At 35.0% G+C, this 12,579-nt stretch overlaps 1 protein-coding gene across 1 annotated transcript; it reads right to left on the reverse strand.

Moving 5' to 3' along the window:
* Positions 1 to 2,237: 2,237 nt before the first annotated feature.
* Positions 2,238 to 9,559, reverse strand: LOC107691485 (probable peptidyl-tRNA hydrolase 2). The gene is made up of 7 exons (XM_016490092.1): positions 9,134 to 9,559; positions 8,635 to 8,717; positions 8,286 to 8,357; positions 6,041 to 6,115; positions 4,530 to 4,627; positions 4,238 to 4,352; positions 2,238 to 3,923 (listed from the first exon to the last, which is right to left on the reverse strand). The coding sequence occupies exons 2-7, from the start codon at positions 8,713 to 8,715 to the stop codon at positions 3,837 to 3,839; spliced, it is 528 nt and encodes a 175-aa protein (XP_016345578.1). The 5' UTR covers positions 8,716 to 8,717; positions 9,134 to 9,559; the 3' UTR covers positions 2,238 to 3,836.
* Between the last annotated feature and the right edge of the window lie 3,020 nt (positions 9,560 to 12,579).

Genomic DNA, 12,579 nt, shown 5'->3' on the forward strand with positions numbered 1-12,579 from the left:
TAAAGGATTTAAATGCGATTTTTCGTTGCCTTTTTATTATTAAGTCAGACGATAAAACGTTTATTTTAAGAATAATTGCCTAAGGATTATTGAAAAATGTACACTTGACGTGGTAATGCCAGGATAGTATATTCTAGAACTAACAAAGGAACGCTTAAGCCGTTTCTGTGTCGTTATTGAACAGAGAACGCTTGTGATACTTGCCCGCCCTCGGCGGTGTTGAACAGCGACTCTACGAAAGCGTACTTACATTACTCAGTGTTAATAGCAAAACCCCCACGGCTGACCAGATAACATAATTTATCCGTAGTCTTAGCTCATTTTAAGGCCGTCGTGTTTCAATATTAATAAAATGCCGTCGTATTCACCGACTTGTGTGTGTTCTGGTGACCAGAATTTGCAAAATGACACATGAAAGTACATTTACCTTTATAGCTTTGGAGTAGATTTGATATACACACAGGCATATATATATATATGTGAATGAATTGATAATGTAATTTAACTGCATGCGCCCCCGGCTGAATTATGCGGCTGCGCGCGCAACTGAAGAGGGCGGACATCCGTACGTGTGCTATTCAGGATGTAAAATACATTTATATTAATATATTTGATAATATTGTAAGTGTTATGTACGTGTATTCGTCTATATACATATGAATGCATATTCATTATGTACGTGTTTTGCTATTATAACATCAGAATTAGATAATTTGTTCGTTTTTTTTATTAGTACTGTGTGTTTGAAATACTTTTTTATTTGATAGGTAATTTTCTAAATTCCTAAGTTCTATCTAAAAGTGCAAATCAGTACAAAAAGAAGACAACTTAACAGGGCATCAACTGACATTACATGTCTCTGTCTTTTCATTTTTACTTTAACTAAAAGTAACTCAAATGTATTAGTGGTTTAACCGCCATGTCTGTCTGGGACAGAGAGCCTGTGTCCAAACGCTCTTTTTGGTGAAGCTTATATTGTAATAAAGTAATGAATCGTTATTATATATCTTTGAAGCTATTAAAATCAAATGAGCGAATATACTGACTGTATTACATGTCAAGCTCGTCTATGTACAAGGGTTCCAATACCCCAAAACACATTTTTTTAGATGTTGCATATTAAAAACAGTTCAATCACATTAGTTTGAATAGGCAGAAAGTGTTTGTTGGGTTTTATTATATTTTGAGCCATTTAAAACGTTTAAGCAATGTACAAACGTTTACACAATAGTGTAAAATTTGAATGGCCAGTAGTATAAGGCTATAAGTATATGCTACAAGTTTGTTTAGTTGTCACTAGTTCTTTCTATTACTGTTGCTACATTGTCATTTTTTGTCCAAATAAAAATGAAGTGAATTCAATTTGAGCCTGCATTCATCGTCCACACTCACAGACAAAATTCTAGCATAAAAATAGGTTACACTACAACATATCCACCTGTAGAAAAGTCAAAGTAAAAATCACTATCTAACAAACATTAATCTACAATGTCACGATTACTAACTGAAAATGTCGCAAAGTTGTGGCAATTTCACTTTTATATGGATGTTACAACATAACTGCAACATTTTGGTTATCAGATTATGTTGCATTTACGTAAGTTACATATGGCTAGCTGAGTGAACTTTCTGAGGGATAGTGATGATAGTTTCCTGTGTTTATGAATGTCTGTGTGTGCAAATAGACTCATTTGATATGCCAAACGCCTGGCCTTGACTGTAGATGAGAGTAGGCAGCTGCAGTCAATGGAGGAACAATTAAAAAAGCTGTCAATCTGGACAACTCATTTATCATAATAGACTTAACATTTTATATAATCAAAGGAAATTGTAGTAGCATTATTTTTTTAAATGGATGCATTTAAAATAAACCAATCTCAATGTTTGCAGTCATCTCAGTTTTATGCACATTAAATGGTGGCAGAAAGCCAGTTTAATGTTGCTGTTCTAAACAAGAGACATGATTTCTGTAATAGTGTACCACATAGTGTGACAGGAAGTCACATCCCGTGTCCGAATATGCCTACCTCTCTGCAGTACGTGAAACAAGTAATATGTCAAAATTCACAGTAACAGTAGGCGAAAAGTACCCGGATAACTTACTACTTCCGCAGAGATTCTGAAGAGGGTATAAAATGAACACCTTACTATTCCATGATGTAACAGGACAGGAATCGTAAATGACAAGGAAGTGACACAAATTACTTTGTCCAGAAGTGAAGCTACACACAGGCTGATTTTATCATCACAAAGGGATTGGGTACATTTAATTGTAAACAATAAAAAATATTCCCACAATAAAAAAAAGAAGAAACATGTTATACATTATACTTTGACAATAGCTATTTGATTTCACAATCATCAAAACACTGGGTTCTACAGGCACATCAAGTATAACACTTACATGTGAGTATACTTTTTTTTTTTTTACATTGCTATTTAGCTATATAATTTAATCTCTTTGAGGAAGTTTTTTTTATTTTTTTTTAGCTCTATAGAAATTCAGGGACTGGATAATATCTATTAGTTGTCTTCTAACATAACTTAAGAGCTTTAAAATGCAATTATTTAAACATATCTGTTGTGTTAAACTACTGTATGTAGGTGTTTTTCCACAGATTTCACTCAGTAATTTTTCCTTCATTAAAAAGTTGTACAAAATAAATTAATTGTAATATTAAAAAAAAAAAAAATGTTTAAAATAACACCTATATGAGATGAAGAGTAATTTCAGTGGCTTAATAAAAGTCACCTCAAGTGGGTTGCATTAGCAGTCAATTTATACTAATTTTATCTCATTAATTCACCTCCTACCCCATTTTGATTTTGAGTAATAAATAAATCATGGCTTACTGTGCATTTCTACAATAGTGTATTGATAGGAATGTGTGATACAAGCAAAAATGTAACATTATTATACACAAACATACATCACAATATATAGTTTTTATGAAAACTACTTAAAAAAAAAAAAAAAAAAAAAATTTGTGAATCCAATTTCCAAGTAATGGTCGATCTATAAAATTTTGATTTTTATCATTAATACTGCAATGAAACTTTAAATATAGTGTTTTATTGATTACATCATCTTTGTATTGTGTTTTTACTGCAAGCAATGAAATAAACAATACAAGTTAAGTATGATGTTAAGTATGATGACATCTTCTCCATTTTACATGTCAGATAGCCTTCCATGACAATACTGAAAACCTTTTAGCAACTACATAAAATTACCCATTATCATTTAGTTTAATTTAATCCAAGTTCTCAATTTCTGAAGTAATTTACTCAGTGTGACCAGTTTTCATAAGGATTAAGTGAAAGCTGTAATGTATGTTGTTTGTAAACCTGAATATTCTGCGTTGTTTGTTATGTGTGCCACTCACAATGACAGCTTAAAAGAAAGACCCTTTCTCTTGCTGTTATTTAGTGATACACTGCCTTTTCACATCGCATTCCATTCAAATTGCAAACTCACATTCACAACTGGAGTTAAATATGGGTTCTTTTGTTGTGGTGTTGGAGTTTCAGAACTGCAGGAAACATTGGCATAACCACAATAGAAATGATACGCAAATAGTTATACTGGTTGACAAAATTATAACGGTATATAACCCATCCCTAGGTATCAGTAACAGAAACTGTTTGCTTTTGCGTAAAGATGCATCCACATTGTTAGGTGTCGGTGTAAGTCATCACAACATAAACAAAAAATTACTGAGTGCATTATCTTGAGGAAAACCATGCTACTGTGGGGAAACGCTGACCCCTGTTCTTTCTGAGGTACATAACAAACCTACACTTGAAGAGTTTTCCTCAGCATTACAGTAGTTTCCTCAAAGCAGTTTCAGACTGCCTGTGACATTATTCACCATCTCCTCTTCTCCTATGATGGCAAGCACAGTGCATGAACCTGGCTCCACCTGCACTCACAAAAAGTCCAAAATCATTTTCCAGGCTTTATCACTATTTACACAAAATGTAATCACACAAAATGAATCCCACATCTTTAAAAAGTCTTACTCTCCTTAGATTTTCACATCAAATATGTATTAGAAATTAGCATCTACATCCATAAACCATTAACTTATATAATGTCTAATTTTTTATATGCTATTTTAGGTATATTGTATAGGTATATAAAACCTATAAAACACAGAATAGTACACCATTTGCCATATTATAACAATAACAGCAATGCCATGCTAAAGCATCATTGCATAGATGTGCCTCTAACCTGTGTGTGTCCAGCATCCTGTACCAGCTTTGTAGGAAGACTGAGGCTCATTGCAAGAGCCTGCAACTCCAAAAGGTGTGCCATGTTAGTGCCTTGTAACACAATCTTCTTGGCTCTAAACAGGCACACAAAAAAAATAATTCTAATACATGTCTTAGGTTAACATACTTTAAATATTTTGATTCAGAGGTGATTCTTTTTTATATATACATGAATGGCTTGGTTTGACATCTATTTAAAAAACAAAGCAAAAAAAACAATAGAAGGATGAGGCCACAGTGATATCCCTTACCCAGCATGGTCCCATCTCCAGGCCATTTCCCTCCAACTGTTTTTCTCCTGCAAGGCCTGATACAAACCCACTGCAGCATGACCCACCTGCGCTGCCACCTACAGGGACACACTGCTCTTTTCAAATCTATTGAAATCCAGGGACCATACACAAGACATTGTTCTCTAACAAATAATATTAGTTGAAATGCTAGAGTATGGAAGCCCATTTCCACCACAGTTGAGTAAACAATGTGATTATGCAAGTCATAATAATGAGAAACTTTCTACTAATAATTACTTAGTTTCTGATTATTTGTACGTTTTTTTCACCCGTAATTTTGGCTTATTGTGTGCATTCACAATGCAACAGATTAGGAAGCAGAGATAGAAGAAACTTCAAATCAACTGAACAATTGCTTCAGAAACGGATTCAGTCCTGACAAATCCTCACACTGGCGACATCTGCTGGTCAGAGCCATGTAAATGCAACAAGAACACAGTAAGGCATTTTCTATCGATGCCTTTTTTCACAACCTTTTAGCTTTTATATGGTCGAAACATGAACGCACACATTGCATGGAATGTAATGCCATTACACCTAAACTTAATAAATGCATGTTACTTAATTGGTCATTTTGTTAGATTTGTTTATTTTATTAGCATATGCAGGCACCATTGTTTATCACCATGGCAACCTCTTGGGTTAGAGAACACTTTGCATGTGTATGTAAAAGCACCTGTACACATGAGAGCTCAATTAAACTGAAAGATATGGAAAACTTTATATAGCATCTTTTTTTCTTTGTTTGCTTGCTTAGGCACAGCGTGCATGCGTTTCTCATTAGGACATCTTAAATCATTTTTATGAGAAAGTGTCTCATTAAGAGATACCAAATCACAATTATGAGGGTTTTTTTCCCCTCAATATTGACATTTTAGTTCATATTTATGAGAAAATGTCTCATTATGGCTTAGAGGATGTCAGTTTATAACTCTAGCAAAAACAAGCATCAATTATAAACAAACAAAATACAAACTAACATATCAGCTTTGAATTCCAATAACTTGTTAAAAAAATTATACTGCAATTACTGAGGAAATGGAAATGTGTTGTTTATGGATGGATTGGTTTGATTAATCACTGAGGAAATATTTAATGGGTCATAAAACCCTAAAATACACTTTTTTAACACATTTGTCTAAGTTGCATACCATTCAAAACAATTACTGTATATCACATATTATTTTGAATAGTCAGACGAAACAAAATGTACTATTATTATTTTCTTATTTGTTAAGCAATTTCATTCTGTCAGTTCCAAGAACAGAATCTGACATGTTAGAGTAAACACTGAATTGTGATTGGTTTCACATTATTCATGAGAAGGAACACCTTTTGACTGATGAATGAGATCACAAAACAGCGGGGGGGAAAAAACAAACATAACAGTCTTTTGTTCATCATTCTGTATCATTCACTTCTATATTAAGTACACTGTAAATCAGAAAATTGCAATAAACAATATCTACCTTCCCCACACCCATGGACAGCTCCATATTTACAACAAACACCATTTTGTACATCAGGTCCTCATCACCCTCATCCTGCAAAGAAAAACATTTTACACTAATTGACTGATCATGGCTGCCTCAATTACACAGCGTTCTATTTAGATCTATCTCTATTGTGTCCAAAGTTTCTTAATACAACATCAATTTGCAATGTTGAGCACCGTAACCATTGAGTGCAGGAATACAATGGCCATTCAGACAATGACAATGGCCATTTAAAATCAGTCACTGCACTGATAAACTTTGCTCAAAATGTTGTTCAGCATGAGCTGAGAGTTGTACACTCTTTCTTTCAAATGCTATCATTAAAGGGGACATTGGATGCCCATTGTCCACAAGTTGTTATGATTCTTTAGGGTCTTCATGAAATGTCTGCAACACTTTGGTTAAAATTCCTCAGTGGTCATGTAAAACTAGGGTGACGCATTGCTGCCACACACATTCTTTTTTTCTACTCAATTATGTTGTAATAACGATATTATATAGTTTTAACAACATAATTTCTCATAATATTGAGATGTTGTCGTTAAAACTAATAATTTTCTCATAATAATGATATGTTGTTTAAACATTTTTCTCGTCAAAATTAAATTTCTTCTCGTAATGACATATGTCATAAAAACTATATATTGTTCACGTTATAGAAGATATTAGCCTTTATATTGTTACATGTGAGTGAGCAAGCGATTGTCCGCGCTGCTGCTGTCGCCACAGTCCTGAGATAAATGAGGATCTGCACGCTGCTTTTAGTTACTGCAGGAGGAATAATAGAAATACACTGTTTTAAATGTATTTTAATGTTATTGTTTTTATTGTAACGGCATGTTTATTAGGATTAATCTCCAATCTGTCTAAAATATAATGCTTTCCAATAACTGCACTCAGACCCAGAGGGTCTGCCAACCTATTCTGGTCATTTGATTTTCTTTTTAAAAAGAAATAAAGAGAAATGAGAAAGGCTTTTTTTGCTGTTGTTGTTTTTTTTGTAACAGAAAAAAAATTTTGAAACAGAAAAACTGAAATTAATGTAGATTTTTTCAATGGGTAAATTTCGCATGCGTGGGCGGCCTTAAGAGGCCGCTTTCATTTGATTTTAAGAATTAATTATTTACTCGTCAGAAATTATATCTTTAGCTGAATCAAGGCGCGTGTTGCACCGTGGTCTTCTTCTGGGGTAAATTCCTGGCTTTATACTGTAGGAACAGGCTGCGCTGCGTGTGGGTTTGACCACAATACAGATAATGAGTAAAAAAAAAATGACCAGAAATGTTCGTATTGCTTAGTGTTAAATCAAAGTCATTCAAATAAAGAAATAGGCCTATTCCAAGCCCAGAGTCGATTATTCAAAAATAACTGGTTTAATCTGATCATCTTAAACAAGTCATATCAAAGTCCCTTTTTTCTATAGTCTTTGGTCATATCCTCAGGGTCTGAAAAATAAACAAAACTAATCCACTGTGTCCTCGGTGGCTCTGATGTCAGGAGAAAATGAATGTTCACTTTTACATCCAACTACAAAACACCGGCATTGCTTACACATTGACATTGTTGCTGCTCGATACAGCTGCTCGAGCACGGAGAAAACTGCAGACAGCGTACAACTGGCTGAGATATGCTAATACGGGACAGTCCGTCAGCGGCCATTGGCGGGGCTTGAGCAATATGATGTCATATTGCTCAGAAAATCAAAACGGCTTGATTATTGAGACTGTTTAGACTTTTTGGGGATTAAAAAAAAGTAGTGAATAGATTTTCATCATTGTAGGGTGGTTGTGTCCACATACTGCTAAGACACATTATATGAAAACACCATGTAAACGTGAATTTAGCATCCAATGTCCCCTTTAAAACCAAAAAGGTATAGACAAAATGTAAATAAGAGATTTATTGTGTAGTGTAGACAGCTTCACTGATTATGAACAGGAGTTTTCATCAGAGCACAGAACAGGTGAGTAATAGATACAGGGATTATAAAAGAAGTGCTCTTTGCTCACTTTCGGTATAATCTATTTACTATTTGAATAAAAGTTTTGTTTTTCATGCTGTTAAAAGGACCAGTTGCCATGTACACACTGCACAGTTTCAGGCATGGTAACAACATTGAATTGCAGTATTAACGCTCCTAAACCAGTGGTTTGTCATATCCAAGAAGCCCTACAGACAAAGCTGTATTCAACGTAACATTAAACTACTTGAAATGTACCTCGTTCTCTAGTTTGTTGAAGTAATACATTGCAGCTTCCTCCGCAGACACATTCTGTGTGTGCAAGAGTGCCTGTAAAAGATCAATAAACACTCACTCCAAAAACCATGACATAACATGAACAGCTTTTATGTATGTCAGATTCTGCTACCGTAACAAAATTAACAAATTCATCAAGGTAAGTCAAACCATAATATCCAGTATACAAACAGTTCTGGTTCTCAAAATGGGTGCACTATATTTTGATATCTACTATGAGAAACAAACACTGTAAAGTCAACCAATACTGCAAATACAATGTCACTTCATTAATTGTAAGCAGGTTTGTGGTATTTTTAGTACTGTGTACCTGCTTGGCTGCCTCCTCAGGTATGTCCAACTCTCTGAGCTGCTGCAGGAATACAGGGTTCACTTCCTGCTGGGACTCCATTTCTAAAATATAGACATGTACATTATAAATCCCTTATTAACAATGTATTCTAATAGACTGTAAGTGATATACCGTCACGTTTTAATTGAAGATAGCAGCCTGTTCGTATATACAGTGTTGGGATTATAGTGGGGCTCACTAACGCTCTTTGATATATAAATAAGCAGTAGGTTGGATCATACTGACGTTTGGATGCAAATGAACGCAATGTATTTCACTGCGACACCTTCAAATCCGTATAAAAACATCAGAATGTGGGTAAAATGTATTAATATTGTCAAGCTACCCAAAGTTTGTAGCTGCTTGTGCTGCTAATGCCAGTACTGCCACACATTCTGGAAATTTTAACAATCTAACTGAAAGTAGCTCAGGACAATCGTATTCTGTAGTTTAGGGTGTTAAGGATAGTGGCTCTTACCTGCTTTACTGCACTACTGAACGAGCAATTATCACCCAATGAGACTGTGAGCTTCTTCACGAGCGATTGTTTCGTCTTTTCACTCTCAAATTGACATAAAGTCATTTGTGATATGGGATTATTTTGAACCTTTTATTTCCAAATGCTGCTTGTAGTTTTAATTCATTTGTTGCAACAATAGATTTCGGCGCAAAACGTAAACTAATCATTACCGTATAAACCAAGTTCATGTGTCATGTCGGTTACATTTCCGGGTCATCTGCGCTACAAAGCTCCTTGTTTAAACGGAAATGTAAACTAATAACATTAAGATTCTTCATTTCGTTTTGAAGCGTTCAAACGAAATGATTTAATACAAAATAAAAAAAACTATAGCCACCTGCACACCGCAGCAATGACTGCCCACGCGTTTAGACATTCATTATTCCTACATAGTGGATTGCGCCAAACAAATAAAAAAGAACTACAGACATGGCGGAAACGCTTGAGGCCGATGGTACGTCATCAATTTAACCGCTTAAAAGCCACACAAGTTTAAAGGGGTGTTTGTTCAATGAAACTGGTCTAGAATCAAAGTTATTTGCTCCAGTAGTTGTAGTACATAAATACCACCCTGGGCTGCATTTCTCAAAAGCATTGTAAGCTAAGTTGATCGTAGAGGTGGCAAATGCAGCCCTAGTTACTAGATCAGCCTGAAGTTGACTTAAATGTGAGAAAATTAAGAAAGTGGGGGATGGGATTAATTTGATAAAATGATAGCAATCCTAATGTCATTAGGCTGGGTTTATGAAGTAAGAACAGATAAAGTAATAATATGTTTTGACCAGGGTTTGAAATGAACTTTTTCACTCACCAGCCAATTTGGCTGCTAAATGTTTAAGTTACCGGCCATTCTTCAACTAGCACAAAAAACAAAACAAAAAAAAAAACATGGAAATAAACCAGATTAACTGCGTCACAGCTTCATATACAAATATATTTATTATAAAATCTGAATATCTGAATAATAAATTTAAGAATTTTTAAGACCTTTTAAAGACCTGCACAAATTAAATTAATACCATATTATACCATATTTTCACACAAGCAAAAAGTTTTCAGCACACATTTCAGCATTTAAACCATTTTTAAGGAAAGGGATAAGAGTCAAAAGTATCAATTATTGCATTAATTTAAACAATTATTACCAATCAGTTATTATATTAATATGGCATATAAATATATCTTAATGTCTTAATTGTTTATATTTGTATGCATTTTTAATGCATTCGCATTAGCTTCTTATAGATCCACCAGTTCCATTTAACTGAGTGTTTGCTGCATAAAAATATGGGTCGATTTTCGCAATGGTCTGCACAAAAACAGCAGAAGGGCTTATTGAACATGCACATTCATCCTCTACCAGCAGGTGGCGCTTTTGGATCGGCAGAATATAGCAGTTTCCACGGTAACGGATGTACAGCTTGAAACGTGCAGCACTCATATACACTTTGGAAGTGTAATCATCACATTAAGCTATATTGCAATTCTTGTATTTCCGTCCCCAAATTTAAGAACTCTTGAAATCATAATTAAAACTTTGTTGTACAATTTAAGACTTTTATGGCCTTAAATTTGATATATCTAAATTTAAGACGTTGGTGGGATCAAAGTGCATGATATCAGGAGAGTTCAGCTGGACAGTAAGAAAATCACAGAGTGTCTGAGTTTTCAGTCATTTTTTGAGTCTTCGCTATTGCTTCAATGCAAAGGAAACCAGCACGCCATTATTTGTTGCGTATTGAAGGGTAGGGTATGTTCAAGTAAGCTAGGTATGATGTGCAATTAGGCTGTATTTAATATTATCATTATGACTTACGAGTTCAGTATTTGCGCTAAATCTGTGCAGATTTGGCTCACATTAACTTCCCCAAGAATTTAATGAGTGAAGAAAAGTAACCTGCCAAATTGGCTAGTGATTTGACAACATTAACCGCCACAGCTGATTTGGAGCAGCATTTGGCGGGTTGGCGGGTGTTAATTACAAACCCTGGTTCTGACTCAATGGCAGTTCTTATGAATTTACAATCATTGGAAACAAATAGAGGTGACATTTGATCAGAAATCATGACTACATTTTACAGTATAAAACAGATAGGAATAATAACTCATTTTCTGTGGGTGCCAGAACACATGGGAATTTAGGGTAATGAGAAGGTAGACAAAATGGCCAAAGAATCCTTAAAGATGGACAATCCCAGTATAAATATTTCACTCAGCAGAACAGAAGAAAAACATATTAGAAGCATGTGATATGAAATGGCAGACATATTGGGACTCAAGTCAAACAGGTCGGCATTATCATAAGGTACAAAGGAGCATAAAGAAAAATCATTCATAACATAACCAGAAGGGAACAAGTCATTTCCACACATCTACGAACAGGACATTCAAATCCTAGCCATACATTACACATTACAGGGAAACATAATACATGTAAAGTGATGCTTAATAGAGACATTGGAGCATGTTTTGATGATATGTAATGCATATGACAGAGAAAGGAAGAGTCTTAAAGAAGAATTGCAATCTTGAGGAAATAAAGAATTCACAATATAAGTATCCTGTTGAAAAAAACAGCATATGCTGGTTAGGTATGTTTTGATATACTAAATGATGGTCTAAATCAGTGGTTCTCAATACCAGTCCTCGCGTACCACCACTCTGCATACTTTGCATGTCTCTCTTATTTAACGCACCTGATTCAGATAACCAGCTCATTAGGAAAGAACTCCATGCATGAACTGTTCCTATTGACAAGGTCCATACATGGTGTTCATTCCTCCCTACTCCCTTAGCACGGGAAATCCGTTGAAGTTTACTTACCTTCGGAACATTCATTCACGGATTTGGGCTACGCCCCGGCCTGCAGAGTCTTCACACACAGACGAAACTTACTAGAGAAATGTGAAGTGTAACATAATATACCTCTGTAAATAAATACAATTTAAATTCACGTCTTTGTTGCCCTTTGAATGGAACATATGTGTATGTGTATCTGACCCGGTCACACCCTTCAACAGGACAAGCACTCTAAACGTGGATGATACTGGAATTTATTTGATGCCTGCACACAGAGCTGTAAGAGACAAAATGGAAAGCTCAGTGATGTTATAGTTCTGTTTCATTCCTCCTGACCGCTAGAGGTGGTGCTTAAGCACTAGTGGATTATCACAGTGCCAGCTCGATAGATCGAGATAATATACCAAAAAAGTCACGTGGTGACGTAGGCTGAGCCTCAAGTATAATAGAGCCTTCGGTCTCTTTTGCTTTCTCGCTTGTCTGTGATAGGTCGTTTTCAATCGATTTCCACGCTGTCAAGTGCAGCTTACAAGATCTGTAACCGCGTGCTTGTAAGAAGTTTCGGTGAGTTTTTTGTTTTTGTTGGATATATTTGTTGATATATC

This window comes from Sinocyclocheilus anshuiensis, unplaced genomic scaffold (assembly GCF_001515605.1).
Source record: "Sinocyclocheilus anshuiensis isolate Anshui unplaced genomic scaffold, SAMN03320099.WGS_v1.1 scaffold634, whole genome shotgun sequence".
In the NCBI taxonomy this organism is placed as follows: Eukaryota; Metazoa; Chordata; class Actinopteri; order Cypriniformes; family Cyprinidae; genus Sinocyclocheilus; species Sinocyclocheilus anshuiensis.